At 38.8% G+C, this 25,960-nt stretch overlaps 1 protein-coding gene across 1 annotated transcript in view; it reads right to left on the bottom strand.

Moving 5' to 3' along the window:
• The window catches only part of brsk2a (BR serine/threonine kinase 2a), a 216,293-nt gene that overhangs the window by 19,231 nt on the left and 171,102 nt on the right, over window positions 1-25,960 (bottom strand). Inside the window, exons 5-12 of the mRNA XM_053642392.1 lie at window positions 22,044-22,160; window positions 15,626-15,659; window positions 15,445-15,513; window positions 13,688-13,834; window positions 11,228-11,259; window positions 9,235-9,399; window positions 7,408-7,505; window positions 5,349-5,499 (exon numbers count right to left, since the gene is read on the bottom strand). Of these exons, the coding sequence (XP_053498367.1) occupies window positions 5,349-5,499; window positions 7,408-7,505; window positions 9,235-9,399; window positions 11,228-11,259; window positions 13,688-13,834; window positions 15,445-15,513; window positions 15,626-15,659; window positions 22,044-22,160 (813 nt within the window). The remainder of the gene's footprint in view (window positions 1-5,348; window positions 5,500-7,407; window positions 7,506-9,234; window positions 9,400-11,227; window positions 11,260-13,687; window positions 13,835-15,444; window positions 15,514-15,625; window positions 15,660-22,043; window positions 22,161-25,960) is intronic.

Here is a 25,960-nt window from a genome sequence, read left to right as displayed (position 1 = left end):
GTGCTTTATGTGGGTGGTTTGATGGCTTTATATCACAGTGTAAATGTCACTAGAGCCTCCGCTCTCACTAATTCAGCCCATCAGGCTGCTCTGGCATCAGCAGGACTGGATTCTGATTCTGTATTCTGTCAGTGGCCTCTCTACTAATCTTAGTGTTTGAGGCGGGTCCACAATGCTGTGGGGCAGCTTGCTGAAGCCGAGTGGGGGCTGAAGAGAGAAGGAAACGCGCCAGGAATCCCATTAACCAAACACAGCCCAGCCCAAAGGCACGATGGGATTAAAGGAGCAACCCAGGGCGGAGTAAACTGTCAAACTGTAGCTAGATAAATTCACAAACGCTGCCTGTGGAAATACAAAGTAAAAGCTCCAATAACAAACAATAAAAACAAAAAAAATAACATGATAAATAGCGGCACAAATCTGACATTTGCATGACTTGTGGTTTCATTATGTTACGTTTTGTGCCTAATGATCTCTCACATGTTCCGAAGACTGAAATCAAATCGTCTGTGCTGTAAATATTTTCAAGTGATCCCCACGCTATCTTCCCAAAAAAAAAAAAAAAAAAAAAAAAATACCATCAGGCCTTTCCATCAGCTGTTTTGAGAGGTCGAACGTGTCTCGGAACAGATTTCAAAGCCTGCTTTCTTCCTGATATGCTCTGATCTCCAGTTCTCTAAAGCTAAAAGATCTAACAGTCTCAGAGTATGAAAGGTTCACTGTTGTAGAGAGATAATAAAAAATAAAATACAAACACACAAATACATGCGGTATACACACCAAACCCACAAAAAATAAATCATTCCTACTGCACATACACATTAGGGATAGGCGATATGGACTTAACACTATATCGTGATATTTTCTGGTATTTATTGCGATAACGATATCAGTGTCGATATAATCATAGTACCGTGCACCACTGTTTTTAGCTACGTGATATCTGTGATCTTGAGAGCCTCAGAAACACAAACATTGATCTAAAAGTAAAACTGATTTTCTGTAACCGAACCAGTTCCAGATTGTAGAGGTAGCTCCTCGTTTAACGATAAACTCCTCCTCAGCTTCACGTCCGCCTTCCGCCGTACTCGTTTTCCCTCTGCACGTGAGCTGCACGTGAGCACACAGAAATACGTCATCGACTAGGCTTCATCGTTATTATCGCTGGAAAACTAATTCTTATCGTGGGGAGAATTTCTACCGGGATATCGCAAACAATAAGATATCGCCCATCCCTAATACACATACAAACAAACCTCACATCACCACCCAACCCAAACACAGCTCTAATACATACACAGACAGAGCTTCTACACGCCTCACACAGCGCAATGCAGAAAACGTAAAGCTTTAAAGAGCTGCCATTTAATTATAATGATCTTTTTTCACTGACTAAGAAGAGAAAAAGAAAAAAAAAAGAAGGCCAGAGTCTTTCGAGCTCTTCGCTCAACATATCCTTGAGAGAAGAGAGGTTAAAGCAAAGCGCACAAGCTAACAGAGCGAGAGTGTGAAGATGCAGGGAAGCTTTTCTCGGTTTATTTCAGTAGTGATATAATGTGTATCGAAAAACAAACAAGCAAACAAACTACACGGTAAAGTGTGATAATGCGAGAGTGACAGACTGCTGCAGGGACAGATTTATTATCAGGGACGGCGTGTTTAAACACAGCCTACAGCGGTGAATTCTGTAAAAACGCTGGAGAAAGTTGGAGATTCAGGCGACAACGCCAATAAACCTGTCTGATAGAATGTGTATTATAAAAAACACTAATCTATTCCATTCCATTCTCTTCTCATTCATTTGTTTCTATTCTCTTACATTCCATCCCATTCCATTCTATTTGATTATTCAATTCTGCTATGCTATTCTACTCCATAACGTTATATTTTCATCCATTGCTTCTCTTCTCTTCTCCTTTGTTACGTTCTACATTATTCCATTGTATTCTATTATATTCCATACTATTCACATTCATTTAAGTATCTTTTATTCCATGCTAGTCTATTCAACAGTGTTCTATTGTACTGTATTCTATTTGGCACAGTGGCTTTATATTCCATTCTGTCCCATTCCATGCACATCCATTTGATTCTCTGACATTTTACCCATTCTATTAATATGCTATTCTATATCTATTATCTATCATTACATTCTATGTCATTCCACTTTAGGCTATTCGATTCTTTTCACAGCTATTTTAATTGTATTTGATTGCATGCAATTCTAATGGGGTATGGGGTTCTATTTCAGTACATTCTGTTTGATTTGATGGCATTATTTTCCCTTCTAATATGTTCAGTTCTATTCTATTTTATGCCAATCTGTTTGATTATTTTATTCTATTCCATTTCATTTTACACTCAGTTATTTGATACTATTTCATACTACGACGTGTACTCTATTCAAAACTGTAACCTATCAATTCCATAGAGTGATATTTTGGTAGTTTTGCCATTTTGTAGCCAGGTTCAAGAGCACAGTGCATGCATTTATACCCCTGGCACTACATAGGGTTAGTGTCCTAATGATGAACCCTGGAGATTATGGACTGCCCATAATGCACTAGTCATTGTAGGGAACTGAATCTGGAGCACTATTTCAGACACATCAACAATGCACTAAACAAAATTAAACTACCATTACACTGTAAAACTGGAGGTTAAATAAATGGCATTTAGTTAAACAAGGCAAGTGTAATCTAACTAATAAAAGGGTAGGGGGGGATATGGTGCCTACACATGAGAGACAAACAAGAGACACAGATATTCCACTGCCTTTTTTGTATGCAGCTGCCTCTCTGACCACTCCATTACATTTCAATGATAATTTTTAAAAGCCCCAGTTGCCTTATGTATCATTCTGGGGTCAAGTCATCTTCAGTCAATTCCCAATTTCATTTCTGCCATCAGCCCCATCCTGATATTTGAGTGCGAATAAAGGATGTGATGAAAGAGGCAGGCTGGGAATGAGCTGGGAAATGAAAGAGAGAGATAGGGGTGGGGGAGAAAGAGAGATGCCGACTGTGTTCCACCCCAGCGTGAGCACAGACAGGCCACAGAAAATGGGCTAGTAAAGACAATGGGCTTGTACTGCCCTGGGCTGGTAAAGTTTCAGAATACCTAGCATAGCACAGCAGTAACAGGTTTGTATACATCAGGAAAATAATCAAGAGCCAATCGGAGGATTTGTTTTAGATTGTTGAAGTTGATAAGAATAACAAAGGACTGACTGGAAAGATTTGAAGTGGAAAAGCAACACTGCATCTTGGTGGAGGGTTTAGTAAGGGACACAGAGGAAGGGAAGGGTAGGGGTGTGGGTGGGGTGGGGGTGTTAGTACCTTTCCTCTTTGCTGCACTTGAGAGGGGCGTCAGAGATATCCAAGCTTTTACTGAACATTGTTTTACTACAGCAGGAGACAAAGTGAACACACAGTCAGGGCCTGCACGCAATCTTCAACAATATGCCGATTCTCATCTCCCGCTGGTCACATACATACAAGAACTACTGTTGCTTAATAGGCTGTGTGTCTGTGTGTGTATAGATACTTAGAGTAGGGTACTCAGCCCGGGCAGAGACATAGAACCAGCCAGTTAAAAAGGAAGACACTGCGGGCAGAAATGTATAACTGTGTGTGTGTATATATATATATATATATATATATATATATATATATATATATATATATATATATATATATATATATATATATATACACACACACACACACACACATATATATATTTTTCAAATCTCAAGAGGAAAAAAATGTTTACTTCACTATCTCTGCCCACTTGTGACCACTGTAGTATATGAAACTTATACAAAGGTATTTGCTCTGCCCACTCGGCAACATCACATCATGTCATATATCCCTTAAAGATCTCGATATACAGAGTCTCCCAAAAGTCTCCATACAGAGTGGAAATTAACACTTTTTAGCAAAATGGAACTTTATTTACAAAAACATCCTCTACATGATTGCCATTTCTTTGCAAACACACACGTAGATGTCTCTCCCAACTTTGGCTCCCAGCCTGTCGTGTGTGATGTGTGTGCCATGTTTCCTGTTAAAGTTCACCGCAACCTTGCGACAGCTTCCCGATCCAGCCACGAGAGTGATTTCAATACGTCCTTCCTTCATCAAAGGCATTCTTTAAATCTATCTGAAATATATATATATATATATATATATATATATATATATATATATATATATAAGTATGAAAAATTTTGGAGGACATTTTGCTAAAAAGTGTTAATTGTATGGAGACCTTTTGGGATACCCTTTATAATTATGATAATTTATGTGAATATAGAAATGTAAAAGTTCCGCTACAAACAAAATGCTTGTATATCAGCAATCGACTGGCAAAGATTGATTGTCATATCAATGTTTTAAAATTTCATCCTATTCCCCTGCTGTGTCTTGCCTTAATACTGGAGGAAAGTGTCTTATTTTTCCTCTGTGTGTCCTATCGGACTGATCTCCATCATACACTACGGTATAGATCCGAATAAACAGTTAACCTATATGAAGTCATGAAGTAACGGTTAAATTCCTGCTGAGGAAAAATCCTGTATTGGGGTGTCAAAACTGTAACTAGCACATTTAATAGCACTAGCAATAACTGATAACAGTATTATACCCTACAGCATGTGGCCAAGGAAATGGACAAGAAGAACTAAATGACAAGGAGGGCAGAATTGAAAACCTGCCACAGTGTCTGGAAAGAAATCAGGTACATAACGAAGAAAATAAAAAGTAAGATGAGCAAAGATTGGAAAATCAGCAGGACTCACAGGACATGCAACTAAATAATCAGTTAGTAATCGGATTGATGGCTCAATCGGATTGAAACGCCTTCATGTGAACACCTCAGTCGATCCGATCAAACTCGATCCGAACAAAATTTCGACCGGATTGAAAGGGGTGGTGTGGATCTAATGGAAATAATCCGGTAAACAGGAAAAAACAAATTAGCCATGTAAATGCTTGAATCCAACTACTTTCTCACATATTTGACTATTTTCTCATACTATTTTACTCGCACGTGCGCAGTGCAGAGGTGCTTATGTACGTTTCTTTACATCCTGCACAGAAGTTTTGTTCGGAATATATGTGACGCGCACTTAAACGAATATTTGAATCGGTTTGCAATGTTTAGTGTACATATAAACAATACTTCTGGATTGAATTCATCCGGATTGCTGAAAATGGGCGCACGGAAACGTATCTAGCTTCACTCGAAGATGAATGCGTTTGAGAAATCAATGTGGATCAGTTATATTAAACACATATATACAAGCGTAAAAGTGTATCCTAGTGTGTGCTTGTGTTCTGCTGCACCTCTGTCCATGCTGTGTCATGTCGATGGCTCGCCGCGCTGGCACGGGTGATCCTCCGTCTGTGACACTCAGCACCTCCATGGACTTGCGCTCTGGTCTCCTCTTCCCGTGCCGGTTCAACATGGGGGAGTCCACTCGCTTCCGTGGAGGGTCTACACGCGCATACAGATACGAACATGCAGAATTTCAAGTGGAGTCCCAATAGTAGCATGTTGACTGCAATGCAGAGTCAATACAGATCACTGATCTGGAAAGCATCAGTCAGCAGCTCCATTTGATCATAGATTGATCATTGCTGAGAGCGCCTGCTGCAATTAAGTGATTTGTGTGGCCAGCCGAGCCTGCTGCCTTACATTTATTTGATCAAGCTGAACCTAAAACTGTCAAAGTAAGAAAGAAAGTGTATAGAAGTGCGAGTCTTTTTTTCTGCAATTGTAATTCTGGCTAATAAATCAAAGCAGTGCTGGAGTACAGGGTGCAGTTCAAAAGTCAAAAGTAATTTAACAGTGATAGTTTTCCTGTTGTTTTGGTTCTGTAATCCAGGACAGTGATTTGAAATGAACCAATGAGCACAAAGTTAAAGTGCAGAATGTCAGCCTTCATTTCAGGGTATGTAAAGCGACAGCAAATGAATCATGTAGGACTTGCTGCTGTTTTTATGCAAAGCCTTCTTTTTTTCAGTTTCAGGTGAACTGTGTGTAATTAGATCATTAGTTTGCAATACAGAGCAGACAAAAAAAAAAAAAAAGAAAAAAAAAGGACCTAGAGTTAATTCTATATGTTTGGTGGACTCCTTCAACATGAGAGGAAACCAGGAAGTATCAGTATCAGTAACGAAAGTCATGACAAGAATGAAAATCTACTGCGTGGAACATTTATAAGAGGCACTGGTGCACCAAGACCACAGTACTGAATGAACAAAAAGTGTTTCCAACTGTAAGAGGAAAAAAATGCTGAACAGATCAAGAACACTATCCGCAAGGCAGGCATGTGTGAGTCAGTGATTTATAGCTACCAGTTATAGCTAACTTACTGTATCTTTATCGATGATGAGAGATTGACAGCAGCAGCAGGCTGAATTATTAAGAATATATATGTTTCTTAACTTCTCCATCCAAATGCATCAGAACACTGTGGGTAACACTTCACCAATGCCAAAATAAATTATAGTGTTTTGTACTGGAAAGTACTGTGGTTATTGGGTGGCTGTAGCTCAGGGTTCTCCACTAATCGTAGGGTTGGCGGATCGATTCCCGGCCCACGTGACTCTACATGCCGAAGTGTCCTTGGGCAGGACACTGAACCCCAAGTTGCTCCCGATAGAAAGCTAGCGCCTTGCATGGCAGCTCTGCTAGCATTGGTATGTGAGTGTGTGTGTGAATGGGTGATTCTAGAAACAGTGTAAAGCGCTTTGTAGAACCCATAAGGTTAAAAAGCGCTATATAAGTGCTGACAAAGTACTACGAAGTGGACAGAAAAGTAATCAATCACAGGACCTGAGTGCATGCTGAGAACATTATATTGTGAAATTACATGTACATGTGTTCCTAAATAACAGAACATTTTTAGAAAATCCCATGAAACCACCATAAATGTGATCCTATTGTGAACAACCACCACTATTTTGAAGAATATATGCAAGTTAAATACCAATATATGGTCTATGTTGTAAGTTTGAAAGATGCAGTTATGCTTATTTTTTTGTGGATGGTTGCAATCTCTTGGAAGTGAAGCGGATCCCTAGACAGCTGCACCACCTGGGGGCAGATAATGTTCTTTAAATTTGAAAGCTCAGGGTTGTGAAAGTGGTTTTTTATATTAGGTTGGCCCTAATAAACATTTTGTATAGACTCAGTTGTTGCTATAATGTGTTGGAGTGCAAGATCCAAAACATTAATTTTTTTTTCATTTTAATTTTTATGGATGAGTTACTTTAGAAATATAAAATATAAATACTGTGAATGTTCTGCTAGTGTGACACTATTCAGGCCGCATATAAAAGACACTGACTTTGCAAGCACTCTACAGTACTCTTCATATTCTTTTGAGAATGTATATACCTATGTCATTGCGTGGCGGGAGGTTCTGGTCTTCATGGCTCGGGTACCGCTCCTTCCGGTCCAGCAACAGGAAATAGATCATCTTCTCCTGGTTGTCACTGAAATAAAAATAAATTAAAGAGGGAAATAGACCAACATGTAAAGACCAAAACATGCTTTAACTGTTTAGTTCTGTCTGCTCAGACATTTACAACAGTGGACATGAGTCAGAGATGTATTGGCAAAAAATGTCCATTTCTTTTCCATTTCTAGTGACCCAGAATCATATTTCAGCCTACTTTACTGTGATTTTCTGTGATTTACTGTGACCCCATCTCTGGCATGTGGTCTACATGACACCCACACCCACACCCACACACACACATATATATATATATATATATATATATATATATATATATATATATATATATATATATATATATATATATATAATTAAAACAAAATCTAAGACAAAACCAACACAAAATACACTTTTTAAATGATAATGTTATTTATTGAAGCAAAAAAGTTATCCAATACCAACTGGGCCTGTGTGAAAATGTATTTGTCCTCATAGTTACTAATTCCCCAAATCTATGAAACTGCATTCATAATGGGGTTCAGATGGACTAGACACAACCAGGCCTGATTACTGCAAATGCTGTTCAATCAAATCAATACTTACATAGAAATTTTTCAACAGCATGAAGTTTATTAAAAGGTCTTACCCAGTAACACACTATGCCAAAATTGGAAGGAATTCCAGAAATGATGAGGAAGAAGGTGATTGAAATACATCAGTCTGGGAAGGGTTACAAAACTATTTCAAAGGCTCTGGGACTCCAAAGAACCACAGTGAGAGGCGTTATCTCCAAATGGAAAAACCCGGCACAGTAGTGAACCTTCCCAGAAGTGTCCGACCTTCCAAAATTCCTCCAAGAGCACAACAACTACTCATCCAGGAAGTCACAAAAGAGCCAAGGACAACATCAAAGGACCTACAAGCATCTTGCATCAATAGCGGTCACTGTTCATGACTCCACTATCAGAAAGACAATGGGCAAAAATGGCATCTATGGAAGGGTGGTGAGGTGAAAACCACTGCTAACTCAGAAGAACATTAAGGTTCTGCCTTTTGCCAAAACACACCTTGATGATCCTCAAACCTTTTGGGAGAATGTTGTGTGCATTGATGAGTTGAAAGTGGAACTGTTTGGAAGACAGGAGTCCCTTTACATCTGGCGTAAACCAAACACAGAATTCCACAAAAAGAACATCATACCTACCGTCAAGTATGGTGGAGGCAGTGTGATGGTGTGAGGATGCTTTGCTGCTTCAGAGCCTGGGCAACTTGCAATAATGCACGATATATATATATATATATACATAACAAAAGTGGGACATAAAATAAATAAAGCATGAAGCTCCTCAATATAGAAACCGAGTGCCTCAGAGGAATAAATGTGAAGCGGTAAATAGTGGTACTTGAGGCTAGGGAAATAACAGTAGCACTGCTTCAATGGCCATCATAATGTAACTGCAGTTTGACAAATGACTTGTCCAAAGGACAAGCTGTGTGCGCGTGTGTGTGCGTACGTGTGTGTGCGCGCGTGTGTGTGAGTGTGAGTGAGATGGCATGTAACCATGTGTGCAAATGGGTTTATATGGATGAGCAAAGCCACAACTCGTTCCTATGACCAACCCTTTTTTCCATTTTTCCTCCATCTCTTTCTTTGACACTGGGGCACATTTCTGACTTTGATCTGAGGTTTAAAGTTCTAGTATGGCTTAAAGTTAAAATTTGGCCACAGTCAACTGTCTCCAGGTCAGCGCAGAGCCACTCACTCATCAGACAGCAGGTCCTTCATCAGCTTGTTCTTGTCTCGGAAGCAGCCGAGCGAGTGCATGCTCTCCAACACGTCCGGGTCGATGTCGTCGGCCGACGGCAGGCTGCGGATCGCCACCTTCCTTGGCACAGGTTGCTCGGGTTCCGGCTCATTCTTTCCCCCGCTGACAAAAAGGACAAAATGACAGGGGTGCTGATCAACTACCCACGGATCAAAACGGCTGTAGCAAACGATATGCATGAAAAGCTCCATAACAGACCTAAACTGTTGCTAGTGTTATCCAGTAGTCAGTAATATATCCAATACTACAATATACAGTATATGTAGACTGCACAGAAGACATACAATTAAAGGAATAGTCCTCAAAAGGTTTCACACATGTAATCAATCAGACAAGACATTTCAGTGCTTAGTGGCTAGTGGAAGTCAATCTCACACAAAAACTTTTCCATAAATTTATACCCCCCCCAAACTGAGATCCATGTCTTGCCACAAACCATGTAATGCACACGTGACAAAGTGGTTTAGGACACAGTATGACTTACTGTAATCCTGGACAACCTTATTCATATTTATCCTTTATTCAGCTTCATTAACCATTCTGTCCTGTCCCAGGAACACTGGGCATGAGGAGGGCACACACCCCAGACAGTATACCAGTGCATCGAAGGGCTTCACTTTTATTCTCAACACAATTTGGTATTATTACACCCTCTAAGCCCTGTCTCCCAATTTTGGAAGGCAGGATTGCAGCAGAATTATTGAACTAGTGTGAACGATAACGTCATTTCAGCTTAAATGTGTAAATCCAGATTTCCATTCATTCATCTTTAGTAAGCATTTTATCCTGGTTAGGGTCATGGTGGATCCAGAGTCTATCCCAGGGTGTGAGACACTGGGTGTAAGGCAGAAATACACCCTGCATGGGATGCCACTCTATTGCAGGGCACCATGCACATACACACCTTCCTCACACTCATCCACAACCAGGATTCCAGAGCAGCCAATCCACACACATGTGACATGTTTTTGGGAGGTACGAGGAGAACCAGGAAGAAACCTATGCGAACAAAGTGAGTCTCCGAAATCCAGATTTTTCTTCTGATATTTAAGACTTCGTAGATTACTGCATTTGAAACAAATATATAAGATTTGTACACGCTTTTACGGAAAAGATTTTGGGTGACACAGGCTCCCGTTACTCGTAAGCTCCATTAGCATCATATTTCCAGCGCAAAAAAAAGCTAAGCGAGCAAACGTCTTAGAAGCTCGGCTACATTCGAGGTAATCAGTGATTTTAACGTGCAGTAGAATGATTTGTAGAGTTATTCTTCATTGTTCTTCAATAGAACCTTTTTCAACTGGTGTGTTTTGTGAATCTAGTCTTGCCATCTGTGAGAAAACATGGCAGTGTGATCCAGCAGCCAAAAGCATAAGTACTCTGCTGAAACTGCTAGTGACTCAGGGGTCTGTGGAGAGGAGGACCGGGTGGCTGTGTGACTGTCTTTGACCCAGTAGTGGCTCAGAGTCAGGGGGGGCCTGTCAACCACCCACACCTTCTAGTGCTGTGACCACACACACTCTCTTTCTCTTTCCTTCTCCATCCCTCTCTCTATCTCTCTCTCACACACACACACACACACACACACAACAGGATCATGGGGATATGAGCAGACAGTTAAACCCCCTCTGGACCTGCAGATCCTTGTCCTTGTTGGAGACGTGAGGCGGCTGTGCCATTTATCTCGCCAACACACACACACACACACACATTTCCCAAAACACTTCCACTCTTACACAGAGTTGCATTATATGGAGTATACACTGTACGCTTTCAGCTTTGGTTTTAAACCTGATTTTACTCTTGCAAATCAATCTTCTGGCTTTCAACAAATTTTCTTATTGTCTCTGTGTTGTCCCTTATCACACGCACACTCACACACACACACACACACACTCACACACTCAATCAAATAGTGAGACGTACTTACATGTACCACGTGTGCTTCTGGATCTGTTCTAACTGCAGGAGGAGAAAAAAAAACCACACACAATCAAAATCAGCCTCACATCTTCAAGTATCATCATCACATCATTCATTATTAGACAGTGTCAAATACAAGGCTTGAGAGGTCACGCTAATGAAGGCATGCTGATACAAAAGGCTCTGCAGATAAAAGCAGAGGCTAAAGAGGAGCACAGAAAAGAGATGAAATAAGAACCTAATCAGGACAGAGAGAGCAACGATCAACGCCACTGTGACAAGTGATGTGCAGCACAAATATGAAAGCACCGAAGATCAATCCCATCAGCAGTTGCATGGCTACACTTTAAAAGGGAAAGTGCAGTATTATTATAATCAGTATTATTACAGTAGTATTATAGTCTCCACCCAAAAGACTTTTCCTTGGCAGGACACGTACTGACCGTCACTATATTGACATTTTTCTGGGTTAAATAACATGGATTTAATTTGAACTGTTTAATGAATTAGTCTTCAATTATTTCAGCAGGTAAACAAACAGATTATACTCAGAGTTTGTTATATACCTTCTGACGTAGCGGAATATGAGAATTTCATAGTGCTGTATAAAGTTTTACTATTTTTATTCAGTAGGATGGGATGTCAAAAGTATATATGTATTTTAAATGGGATTAACAGGAAATCATCCCAGATATCCCACTGATTATATTTTATATATATTTAAAAATAATAACAGTAAGTCAATATTTAACTACTCTCCTGGGCAAAAAAAAAAAAATGGCCCAAGCACAAAATGGCAAAATATTAAGCTTTTAATGGTCTTAACATCAAATGATTCATCTGGAAATGAGCAAGAATTAAACCAATATATAAAGTAAATTAGTATGGGACGCTTTTCCTTTTTGATTTTTTTTTAAATGTTTAAGCCTTGTGGGTAAACCTGCAGACAGCTTTTTATTTGATATATTTGATTTAATTTTTTCTTTATTTTAATTTTCTACACACAGACATTGTGTTTGTTTGAATTTTACATCAAACATTTTGATCATTATCATGAGCTTACCTGAACAAGAAGACTATAGAAGTGAATTTCCCTGTTTCTAGTCCCCCCCCCAAACACTTCACTGCAGCAGAAGTAAACGAGCAAATGGTGGCACAGGAAGTCTCAGGAGTGCATTTGTTTTAATTCTTGTTCATTTTCTGACCAATGGGATTTTGGTGTACTACTTATGACATGTACAAAATTTACAACGCAAGACCAAAAAAACCCCCAAAAACCCTGAAATCACTAGATTTTGCTCATCGTTGTACTCTTACGTCAATTACTATTCAAATTTAAAAAACTAAAACTCAAAATCCTGTACAGACTGAAGTATCAGAGTTTTCTTATTTCCAGCTCATCACTATCGGCGTTAAAACCATCTTATATAATATCAACTGATGTGAAAGAAACCGATAGGTTTCATTTGGTATGCATGTTTTAACATAATGTTGTGCTGCGCCTTGACGTTGTTACTACAGCATACACACGCTCTGTACGCTGAATGCCACCACCTGCTGCACTACACACATCAGCAGAGGCACTATCTGGCTGACAGTAGAATGTTTTTTTACTAGACGGATTCATTAGCCTGCCCCGATGAAAGATGAACTTTTCAGCATCAGGAACATGCAGGTTTGTGGAAACACTGACAAACCCAGTCATCGTACGTCGCCATATAAATCTCTTTAAACATACCGAGAGAAAACAACGACGCTAGCCAGACGTGAATAATTTACGTGCAATGTGTAAACAGATCCGAACCATCTCATCTTTGTCAAAACATCGGTTAATGACTTGCTGACTTTTTGTCAAGAGTTCAAACATGATATGTTATAATTATGTACTTGGTAGTTTCCCTTAGTCTGTATTAGCCTCTGTATTAGTCTAGCTCTAGCCATACATCAATACATTACATTAGCTACCACTTTTTTCAGTTAGGTTTCTGGGCAACAATACATGGGACTGGGCACACACTGGAGGTTTTACTTGCCTGGTGGGCTTGCTAATGAATTTAAGATTTATCCACCCTGTATGATAATAGCAGTTTTGCCATTTGCATGCATTATATATTTGAAAGTTACACTTGAGAATTTAGGTAATATAAACCGTAATTACTTTAAAAAAATCATTATGTTTTCATAACAAATCATAATGCCATATTTGTATAAAGTATAAGGACCTCAGTACAGCATATATTACATTATTAAAGCTGCCAAAAGCACCATTTTAAAGCTAATTAACATGTAAATGACCCAATTACTATTACCATACTCCATTTAGACACACAACGCAAGCTTGGAAATGGACATCAAAATTCAGACCATCATGCCTGGGTGCGAAAAAATAAGTATAAAAGCATGACAACCCAAAATCCGTTTTTGTTTTGCATCACGTCTGTTTGATATTCAATGAGGAACAGCTCACCGTAAGCCGTTTGCTAGCGTCCACCTCTATCATTCCTCGTAGAAGGTTCTGGCAATCCGGAGGAATGAAGTGTGGCATGTGAAACACTCCCAGCTTCACTTTTTCTAACAAGTTTCGTAAATTATCGTCATCGAATGGCAGAGCTCCCTGCAGGAAAACGCAGAAATGAGAAATAGTGAATATAACCGGGCGAATTTAGGCCAGCGGAGAATATTAAGGCATCGATCAGGAGTACTGGAGGAGGAAAATACTAAATAACAGAAGATTTCCCTAAGATCAGAAACAACTCCTGTTTCATTTCTAATGATTAGAGACTCAGAGACACCATAATGCATATCGGTTCACAAAAACACAATCAGTTTACCAATTTTCCAACGTTACTGACATGAAACCCGGTCAGTGACGAGCTCTGAGTAACATGGAACTTAGAGGACCCAAAAGTCAGAGTTGTGCGAAGCCCTTCTAAAAATTCCAAGAATTTTACAATTAGCTTAGCCTAGCACAGCTCTTGTTAAGTGAGCAGTTCATCAGTGGCACTGACACCCTACAGACGTGCGTGTTTGATGAATAGCTGCTGTGTAGCTACGCCAAGCTCATATAACTGATGATCAGAAGGCGACCTAACTACAGGGGAGAGAAGCTGTCAAACACAATCAGACAAATAGCGTTTTAACCGACTGAGCTCAGTGGCTATGCCACATACACATACTATGCTCCCAACACACACTTTCTTCCACAATTCTGCTCACATTAAAAAAAAAAAAAACTACTTCGAGAAATTGACCTTAGGAGAGGTAAAGGAATGCAGAGAACGATAAAATCAGGTAGGCTGTGTACGCTCAAATCTCAGTGGTACAAGCAGTGAGGATTTTTCTTTTAGATTCTGCCCAGAGTCTACCTGTTTATTTGGGGATCCACCATCACCACCACGTAATCAGATAAATATATTCCAACACATCTAAATCTTTAGAGAAGGGAGAAGAAGGAAAAGAAACGGGAAGGGGGAAGATAAAAGCAAGAGAAGGGAAGGGAACAAAAGGAAAAAAGAAAGAAATTGTCTGGAAGACAGAGGAAGGGAAAGGGAAGGAACAGGACAAAACAAACAAACAGAACGGAATGGAAAGGGGTAAATGAAAGAAAATGTCAGGAAGAGAAGGAAAGAGAAGGGAAGGAAAATGGTAGGGTAGGAAAGGAAAATAAAGAGTTTAAATAGAAGTCTAATTGTTTGCCTTGTTAAGCCCACCCAAAAAAAAGCAAAAAAAAAAAAAAAAAGAAGCTGTGGCTCAGGTGGTAGAGCGGGTTGTCCACTAATCGTAGGGCTGGCGGTTCGATTCCCGGCCCGCATGACTCCATATACCGAAGTGTCCTTGGGCAAGACACTGCTATATATAGAAATATGTCATGAAGTTAGAAATTCATGACTCAAAGTTAGAAAGCATCGAAACAACACAAAGTTCTTTGTCCATGAACAACAGTGTACATTTAATATTACTTAACCAACATTTAGCAAATGTCTGTGCAAAGATTTCAATGAAACGTCAGCTAAACTAACATTCAACACAGATGAAATAAACAGAAACGTTCCCCATCACTCACCGCTGTTTTACATTTGCATAATGAAATATTCAGATAGTATTTATTCATTTATGTCATTTATCAGTAACTGCTTTATCCTGCTTAGTGGCTCTGCACTCCATCCTGGAAACACGAAGTGGGAAAACCACGTAAAGATCAGATCAGACCAGAACAGAACTCACCACCAGAAGAGCAAACAGAATGACTCCACAGCTCCATACATCTGCTTTCCTCCCATCATATTTCTCTCCCTGAGAAAAGAGTGTAATTAGAGGCTTCCTACAGCTTCGAAATATAGTACATATAATATTAATATAGAACGTCATTAAATATAAAATATGATTAGCTAGCACACACACTCACCCGGATGACTTCAGGACAGGCGTAATGAGGCGACCTGTTGAGTGAAGGAGACACCATGAGTCACGTGTTTGTCTTTGACAGGTCACCTAGCAGGGTCTGATCATTGTTAGACTGCTGCATAGCATAACAGCGAGTCAAACGTCCAGGTAATTCCTTTATTATGCATTGCCACGTTCACCGATCATCTATCTGTCTTAAATAAACTGCATGGCCCGGATTCGTGGAGCTCTACTCATCGGATCCTGTTAACACTACGAGAAAAAGATGCTTTCGGTAGACAGATTTCTGCCAGACTCGTTCAGGAGAAATAACGATAATGCGCGAGTTCCTGGCGAGGTGTCAAGGCTCACGATAACAAATGCACCAGCTGACATCCCCGACAACTTCACACACACATAAGCAGAAGGTTATGCTAATATAAGCTTGTGCTCATATGTGATGTCTCATTATACAAATAAATTCAACATTAGCTACACCTAGTCGGCAAAGCGATGCCAAAAATATTTCCTTCCGATCAGAAAGAGCTCCCGCTACATTCTTAATGAAGAAAGGCACTAACGCCCGATATGAAAGGGATTAGTTTTACAGTGGGAGGTGGCATAATTTCATTATTACTGAAATGGATTGAAGCCTGAATCTGTTGTGTAAGTATTTTTTTAATAGAACTAGGGTAGAAATAACCCCAGGAAATATAGATCCTGTACGAACTGACACATTAGTAAAGATTCCATTACATCCTGTAGGAAAAGAGTTTCTGCACCTGTGTAAATCGATCATAATTACTACAGACATACTTCGCATCATTACTGGATAAACATATGTCCAGAAACCTTATGTCCGAATAGTAAAGTCTCTAATGACAGTGCATATTAAAGTAATAAGGCAGAAGAGAGTGCGCGTTAAAACTGATGTTATTACAGGTGAGGGTGTTCATAATGCTTTATTTATAAATGTCGACAAAATGTATATGAAAGAATCCAGGACAGAATCAATAAATAATTGAATTCGTTACTAATAATATTCAGGATGTTACAGCGGCTTTGAATGTGAATCAGGTTTTGGAACCAAAACTATCCATTTTATAAAAAGCTATTAAAACACATTTTGTTCGCATTTCTCCAACTCCGAAATCAGTCCCTCTAGGGTTTTGTGATTTTTTTCTGCGATTGCAGAAATAAACGCAAAATCAAGGACAATCCGCAGTATTCGCAGGAGCTTGCAATTTGCCAAGGAGCGTCATTCTAACGTGCCATGTGATGTCATCACAACGCGCATTCAGCTAAAGCCCCCTTCAATTCACATGCGTGGAACATGAGTACAACTAAAAGGCCTCAAAACATCATAGCATGCAAAACAATTTCTGCAAAAAAAAAGCACAAAAATATCTGCAAATTGCATCACAAATTTTTTTTTTCAAATCTAGCATTTTTGGCCGCAACAATCACAAAAAAAACCCTCTGCGAAATCCTGTATGGACTGTGAAATGCTCTCTGTATTCTTTTCTGTGTTATTGTTGTAAAGCCCAGTCATACTGCCTTTGATATGTTGCCACAATAATTACCTTTAAACAACCAGGCTTTGAGTGTCTTGGCATTTGTGGGCTGCAACAATCACAGCCTGGTTAAGCACTTTCCTTTCATATGCGTATGGGAATATTACAGAAGCAAAACTTTCTCCCATATTTCTGTCAGATATGAAATGGAAATTGAGATAAATAGAGGGACATTATGAGAATGAACAGAGTTTTTGAGGGACCGCCTGTAGGGCAATGCATTAATCCTTTCCAAGCTATTTGCTAGAGCTCATTTCCCCTTTCATTTACATAGCAGCCGTCATCAACAACAACAACAACACCAGGCAAAAGTTTGGAGTTTCATTGATTTGTCACTCCTAAGGGTCAGATATGTGTGGTTTTGTAATGAGCATGAGAACTAAATGGTAGTCACTTTCTGACCCTGTTTACAATGAGGACCAGGATTATATCTGGATACATTGTGATCTTTCATATAAAAATGAATGCGCCAGAGATTTAAATCAACTTCCAGAGGACCAAGACACGTTAGCCAGATGTTATAAAAGAGTAACTACAAGACATATTTAACAATCGAAAACCCCTTCCAAAACATTACATATTAAAAGGTCCTCCAATACGTCACAAATCTTGTCCCAATGTTATTGTGCCCAGATAGATCTGTGGAGAGCAGTAGTGTTTACAACAGCTCATTGCTGTATTAAATAAGGAGATAAATACATACTTTATTTGCCCTTTGCAAGTTCACAAGTGCGTGTAATTTGGAATTCATGTGAAGGTCTTTAAGTCAGAAACAGAAAAGTACAATAAAATCAATAGTAACTCAATCAGTATAAACCACTGAATCTTTCCAAAGATCTACTGCCAAAGTTGGCACCTCTAACAAGGCAAAGATGTAATTGTTATTGTGCAACAATAAAGCTTCAGCCCCAGCTATAGGAGATCTCAACCTCAAATCCTGACAATGCCAAAACTATCCGTGGCTGGGAGTCCAAGAGAGTATAATTGGCCGTGTTGTCTGGGTGGGAAGGATAGCAATACTCGCTCACCTGTCAATCAGAACAATACTAGCCAATCGTGAGCATGTATACATGTAAGCTATTGTATACAGAAGAGGACAGTCTCAGAGAAAGCACATACAGTATTAAGCTTCGACCTCTCCAGCTGGAAGCTATTGTGCAATAAGGGATAATTAACTTGTTGGGAGAAATTTTCAATAAAGCTATATATATATAAACACACACACACACACACACACACACACACAAACACATATATATATATATTATATATATACACCGGTATATATATATATATATACATATACACACACATACAACTATATTTTTCCATAGATTTAACATGATGAACAGCACATGAAATTGATTGCCAAGTGGTACAAGCTGATTTACATATTACATGCAATAAGGCAGTCCGATTTCAATCCCCCTAACTGGGGGGATTGAGAAAAAATATATATAATAAAAAACAAAAACACAGAGAAAATGGCCAGGTCGTGGTAAACAAGGTCTCAGTAGTATCGCTTAAGAGAACAAGCTTTGCTGTCAAAACATATATTTACATATTGCTGAGTGGGTGAAATTAAGACCTCCATATGTGAGGCTTCACTTACATGTTTAGAGACATGTTCTGCGGCCCAGATCCTTAAGGACACATTAACTAAGTGCTATGAAACTCACTTAAGGCCCTAAAAGTGGACAGAGCACATACTGTAAACTGGAGATATCAGATGCACTTGTAGTGCAGATTTAATTACTACTGTGATTGTTTGTTTTTTTTTCTCAGAATGAGGTGTCGCTCCAAACACGTCAGGCACCACTTTATGACCCATAATGCAATGGCATGATTAAGATTTAAAGGCGTGTTCCATTTTCGTGGATCACAAATCGTGTTTAAAATTAAGACAATTCTGTCACTTGTATTTCTAGGGTATTTCTAGGTATACTTGGATTTACAGACAAACGATGAAAGATGTTACACCTAGTCGTCATCACCCAGATAACGGCAGAATAATTGCCATTATCTCTTTACAGATGAGGAATAAGTACAGTATAATAGCTAATGACTCACAAAATGACATCAGACATATTCTCTATAACTTATTAGGTATGATATCAGCAGCTTTCACAGCTCTACAATTACTTCACAATACGCAGTAACGCACCACAAATAGAAGAGCTCAGTAGTGCAGGTGTTAGAATGTATTTTTAACTACAGGCATGTTTGATTATGCAGATGCTGAGTCATTCTGATTGCCTTGCTGTGCAATGGTGCCTGAAGAGCAGGAGAAGAGGCAAACAATTCTTGAGATCCCAATTCTTACTCACAATTCTTTGACCACTTTGGTAAAGAACAAAAAACAAACCAACATGTGTTTAAATTCCAGTTGTTTGGAAATGACGGCTTTCTGATTTATTTACTGGCACAACTGTAACCAAAATAACTGCTATTTGTTATAAAACTAATCATATTAAGGTGCCAAGAGCACAATGTGTCCTCCTAAATTGATTAAAAAAATATATATATATCAATATTAACGGCTGGTTGAGCAATTTTTCAATATTCTGCCAATAGCAACTCAAATCAGTTGTGATACATGTGCTCCATGTGTAATGCGTCATTGGTGAGACGGTGTGTGCAGCCATGACTCACTCGCCCTTTTCACGGATTTGATATATTTAGTCATTTGTATACTAAATGGAAAATTAATATTCAATACATAATATTAAACATTTGCTTAGAATAACTCGGTTTCATCAGGTGTTGGAGAAGCTACTTTGAAACTGTAGCTTTTCAAGCTACAAGCTACTCATAGTTTGAGGTAGTTAAGCTATTTCATTGTGAATCATGAATGTGAATAACTGTATAATTTTGTATAAAGAAATTAAACACAATTTTAAAATAATTATGACTTTATAATGTGCACATTAGGTTACTTATCAACTCGACATGAGAGTCGTGATCACCTCGTCGTATTACGATCGAAGTATTTATACAAAGTATTTTCATCTTTGGTTTGCAAAGATTACATATAAAAGTGTAAGATTTATTATTCGATTCCTTAAGGCACATGAACTTGACAAATAAGGCCTCGGGTAATTGTTTTTTTTTTCTGTTTGTTTTTTATCGGAATCAGTCACCATCGCCCACTCCATCACGGATAATAAGGATGACTGTGTCCAACTTAAATAATTAATACTTCCAAAAAGCCAATAATAATACATGCAACGATAATTTATTATCATTATATTTTTTTTAACCACTGATTAATTAATTAATCATGGAAATAACAATAAAGAAGTTAAGATAAACAAGTATAATAAATAATAAATAAAGTTAAGATCGGAAGTTTTTTTACTTGCTGCTCCTTTAAGCGAGATGTTGCATTCAGGACATAAAAGAAATCCCTTGGCTTGCACTGATATGATTCATAAAATATTAATTATTTCATCTGATCTTATATCGTATTAAGTAAATGTAAATATTGTGTTGCCTATTAACAACAAAAGCACCAGTAATATTCTCTGTATCTGAGATTAAACTCCAGTGTTCATTTATGATGATATTATCATTAACCACCCCATACATCACGTAAAAAAACGTAGTTGCTTTACACGTCCATCAGAAGGTCTCTTCCTATCCATGTGAGTTACAATGAGGCTCTTAATTCCTGTGAATCAAGAGGGCGCCGCAGATATACAATCAAGAGGACCATTATAATTGGACAAGAAACATAGCGACTGGACGTAGCGAAAAGTAACTCTTCACTGGAAAAGCTACACTAATATAGAGGAGCTGCTTTCACACTACTGAAAAATGAAGTCAAGTTAGTAACAGCGCTACTTTTAGTTAATTACTCCTCAACACTGGTTCCATCACTATGCGCGTTAAGGTATTCGTATTTGCTTACATCCCTGGTATTAAACGGGCTGTTTGTTATTTTTGGAGCCCTCTGCTGCTGTTCTCTGGAGTCCACCTTTGTTGCGAGTACATGAGTTGCCTTTTAAGGACAAAAGGGTGCAGAGGGTAGAGATTATTTCTGGGTGGAGAAAATGTCACCAAAGCCTGAAAAGAAGAGTGGAACTAAAGTTGTTGTACTGCAAATAATCTTTTTCAAAGATACCTTTGCAATTCTGCAGTTATTACAGGTCTTTCGACACCTCATACATTATAGCAGACATCGTCAATCAATCTACCTGTTTCTTATATTCATCTGGCTGTCTGGAGGATTAGTTCTCAAATGCAGACACGGATATTTCCATGAATACACAAACCCTGATCCAAATCACTGTTTGTACTTTATTGTTACAGTACATTCTGTACTTGGAGCTGTACAGGGGTAAGAGAGCTTGGGTCTATGCCCCTATCTGAAACCCCCAGTCTCTCTACTGACCTTATTCAAGCAAAGTTAAATGGAGGAGGAAAAGCTGCACTGTTTTAATAACAGCTCATTTCATTTAAAAGTGTAGTTTTGCTTCTGAGTGAGCACGGCTCCACCCCACAGCAGAGCTTCTGGCAAGTAATGAGAGAGCTGGCTATCTGTTCATTTCAGTGTATTACAAGAGAGAAAGACAAGTGACAGAGAGAGAGAGAGAGAGAGAGAGAGAGAGAGAGAGAGAGAGAGAGAGAGAGAGAAAGCGTGTGTTTAAGTGTCATTGATAAAACAGGCATTTTGAGCATGCTCTAGACACTAACAGAGAAAAACAACACCCGACACGGTCACCAATAAGACTGACATTTTGTAAATAAGACTGCAGCATATGTCAAGCAGATAGAGTACCTTAAGTACACAATCAATAAGATTAGCCATAATTGATTGTTGGCAGTCACTGGACAAACACTGGTCACTTTCCGAGTGCTACTCACCCACAGCTAGTTTCCAGGAGGCTGTCCCCCACCTGCAACGAGGCCATACCGAAGTCTGCTATCCTGATGTTGTTCTTCTCGTCTAGCAGCAGGTTCTCAGGCTTCAGGTCCCGGTGGCTGGGAAAGAAAAAACAAAAAACAAAACGGTAGATGTCACAGACTGCTGGCTGTCGGAAGCACTACTGGGAATCTTTTTTTTTTTTCCATCAAGATCCACAATGCCTTCTGTTTCAGCATGTCCCAGCATCTCAGTATGAACAAGAACAGTATATTTAAAATAAATCCCTATCGTACACAACACTCTCCATTTTCTGCATTTTGCCTTGTTTGGTTTTTTTCCCCCCAATGGCTGTCTTTGCACCATGTATTTATTTACTATGTGTATATAATCGTAAGGATTGTTTTTTTCTTCTGAAGCTCCCACATTTCACCTGAGGATCAATACTGTGCATCCCTACCTGCTTGATATCAAGAAAATGTAACGACGCTGGAAACAAAACCAAACTGTCAGCAATAATAACGTTTTCCTCAGGTTTGTTGCTAAACAACTCAGAAAATATGCAGAACAACTTAAATTACACTGAAATTACACTTAGCATAGACTGCTAACTGAACTTCTATGGGCTGTGCCATACTAAAAAACATCACACTCTTTAAAAAAATATATATATATATATATATTAATATTAAGGGTTATTTTTACCTTTGAAAATATCAAACATTATAAACAAATATGTCAACATGGTATCTCCTTTATTTATACACAAGAAAATGTTCAGAAAGGTATTGCTAGAGCTGGAAAAAGTGGTGTTTATATAGACAGACTTTGAAGTAAATGACTTAAATAAGTCATATATTTAAGATGAGAACATCAGATTTTGATCGAAGGAGATGTTTAAAACATCCAAAAAACATCTGCGCTTCCTGAAAGCACGGTTAGTCTCGCCGCAGTGGGTTTGACTGTCTACCAATTTGAAATATGTATTTTATAATGGATTAAAAATGACCTCCTGCCACAATTATAGTGATAGATCCAATAAATTTGAAGAGAAATTACTTTCAAATTGTACAGAAAAATTAATTGATCTTTACTGTGAGCATAGAGTACGTCCCTATGAACTAATATAAGTGGGTTTCATTGTCGACCAATTTGAAATGTCCATTTTAATTTTGCATTAAGTTGAAGTAAAATATTAATATTTTGGTGTCAGACATCCTCTATGAAATGAACCATCTACACATTTAAAAAATGTATTTATGGTTAGATTTACAACAACAAAACCACCACCACCACCAAAAACAACAACAACAATAATAATAATAATATAATTTCTTAAAATATGTTTTTAGTAAATACATTTTTATTTGGCTTAATGCTTTACAGCGTCTCTTTAAACTTGATAGAATTTTGCCATTATTTAAATGTAAAAGGTTATAAAAACGTTTTGCCTGTATACTCATCAATACTGTCAATTGTTGTGTTTGTTTTATTACTTATTTATTTTAAATGATCGTGTAAAAGCCACGCCCCTAAAACGTATGTGCGGCTAGATTAACCGTGCTTTCAGGGAGAGCGGCTGGCTTAACCACAGTCAAAAACCTGAGTAACCAACGTACGACCCAGTGGGCATTGCAAACAAGTTAGCCAACACTAACAAAGATAGCGGTGCATTTAATGTCATGTAAACTGGACTGTTATCGCACATTTGTGAACAATAATGGTTTTATGGATAAATGCATTGATATGAACTTGTTTCTCCAAATAAATCTAACAGTCTGTCTGTGTGAAAACCGCTACCTCCACCTGAGGCGAATTCAAACAGTCCACACTGAGGTGATTTGACCCAAGGAGCTGGGCTGAGGCGCTGAGGTGCTGGGGTGTGGGAGGGGTGCATTGATTCAACGGTCAGTGAAAATGACCCAGCCACTAACCCAGCGGTTGGGTTACACAAAACTACCCAAGACTGAGAAAATAACTGAAGTAAATGACCCAAAAGGTTCAATCCAGCGTTTAGGGTAGGAAAAACAACCCGGCATGTTTTAGAGTGCAACCATCAGAGCCATCAGAAAATGTGAACTTCCAAAATAGTGAATACTACACGAAAGTTCAAAAGTGAACACGTTTGAATGTATGTTTCCACTGAAAAAATTTATGCTCTTGGAAAATAAAATTGGTTTGGTTCCAGCACTAAAATCCTGGGGAAAAAAAATCCTATTTTACTAAAACTAAAACCAATCTGATAGTGGTAATGCTAACAAACTGCTTTTATAGTAGCAATAAAACATATTTCATTTTATGTGTTATGTTTGTTTATACCAGTATCTTTGCATTGTGAGAAATTTGACATTGGATGGTAAAATAGGTTCTCTAACAACATATTTTAGTTATAGTATGCTTTATTTATATGTAATTCAGCCCTGAGTAGCAACCAAACTGAAGTAATTAAATCATTTAGTAAAGGAGAAAGTTTAAAGAGACACGTTAAGTACTTCTCTCTCCTTATTAGTTCAGTCACTTGATTATTGCTTCTCTACTGAGATCCCTCTCTCCAGTTTTCCCTGTTCCTGACGCTGTACCTGTACATGCTGAAAAAAACGGCTTAGTCTGACCAGCTACCAGCTACCAAAACACAGGCTAAACTGGTCAAACTGGTAGCCCATCTCTGTCAGCTAGTACGTTCTGGTTCAATGAAAACAGCTTCTCAATTACTATAAATAATGCAACATTGTACACAAGTTACACTATATGGCTAGAGATATGTTTGTGGCCACATGACCATCACACCCATATGTGCCCATTCCAAAACCATTGAGATGAACACAGAGTCGGTCCCTCCGACTGTTATAATCTCCTCTACTCATCTGGAAAGACTTTCCACTAGATTTCGGAGCGTAGCTGTGGGGATTTGTGCTCATTTATCCACAAGAGTATTAATGAGGTTGGGCAACGATGTCAAATAAGAAGGCATGTTGTGCAGTTGGCGCTCCAGTTCATCCCAAAGGTGTTCAGTGATGTTGAGGTCAGGGCTTTGTGCAGGCCACTCGAGTTCTTCCACATCACACAGCACATAGACAACTGTGTGCTTACATCTTTGGGGAAGGTTAGATCAAGGGCAGGTGTCCACATACTTTTGGCTGCATAATGTGTTTTAGTTATTTACCTAGTCGAGCAATAAGGAAGCTGAAAAATAACAAACCAGCTGGCATAGATGGCCTACAGCGTGACCATCTTGGTCTGTGTTTTGGCTGGTCGCTGGTCAGAACATGCATGACTTCTCAGCAAGGAACTTTTTTTTAAAATGGGACTTAATATACTTGGTAGCTGTTAATACACTTTGAGGGTCCCAAAGTATAAGCTGTATGTTGGAAAACTGAACTCTGAACCAGCTCTGTTGCAATGGGAAAAGTGGCATCAGAGATCAGCTGGTATACAGCATAAAAATATGATGATCACAGTTTGAAAAAAGAAGAAGAAGTCAGAAGGTGACATGGCTGCTAGTCAGCAACTCCTGACTGCACTTTTTTCCTCTACAACTCTCTCGGGCACTAGCCGTCTGGCTGGGGTGGCAGGGGAGGTTGACAGATGCCCGCTGTTCCGGCGCCTGATGTTAAAAGAGCAGATAACCACAGACAGGCCAGATGAGCTGCTCTACATAATAATGCTTTCCTCCAGCCTCCCACGTTACTCAGGGAGCCTGTGTACAGATGGAGTTGAACCACAATTGCTACCACATTGATACTACGTGGATCACCTGCTCTGAGGAAACCAGCCAGATGACAAAGAACTCAAACCAATTAAATAACATAAATGAACAAAGTAAATTAATAACCGCAAACATGAGGTCATTCAAGCACCATTCAACACTAACACTGACAATAACTGGACTAATAACAGCTGCATGATTTATTAGTTGCCA

Source organism: Ictalurus furcatus, chromosome 14, assembly GCF_023375685.1.
Source record: "Ictalurus furcatus strain D&B chromosome 14, Billie_1.0, whole genome shotgun sequence".
NCBI classification, from domain to species: Eukaryota; Metazoa; Chordata; class Actinopteri; order Siluriformes; family Ictaluridae; genus Ictalurus; species Ictalurus furcatus.
Note: the sequence above shows the minus strand (reverse complement) of the source record. Positions and strands in the feature narration are given on the sequence as shown.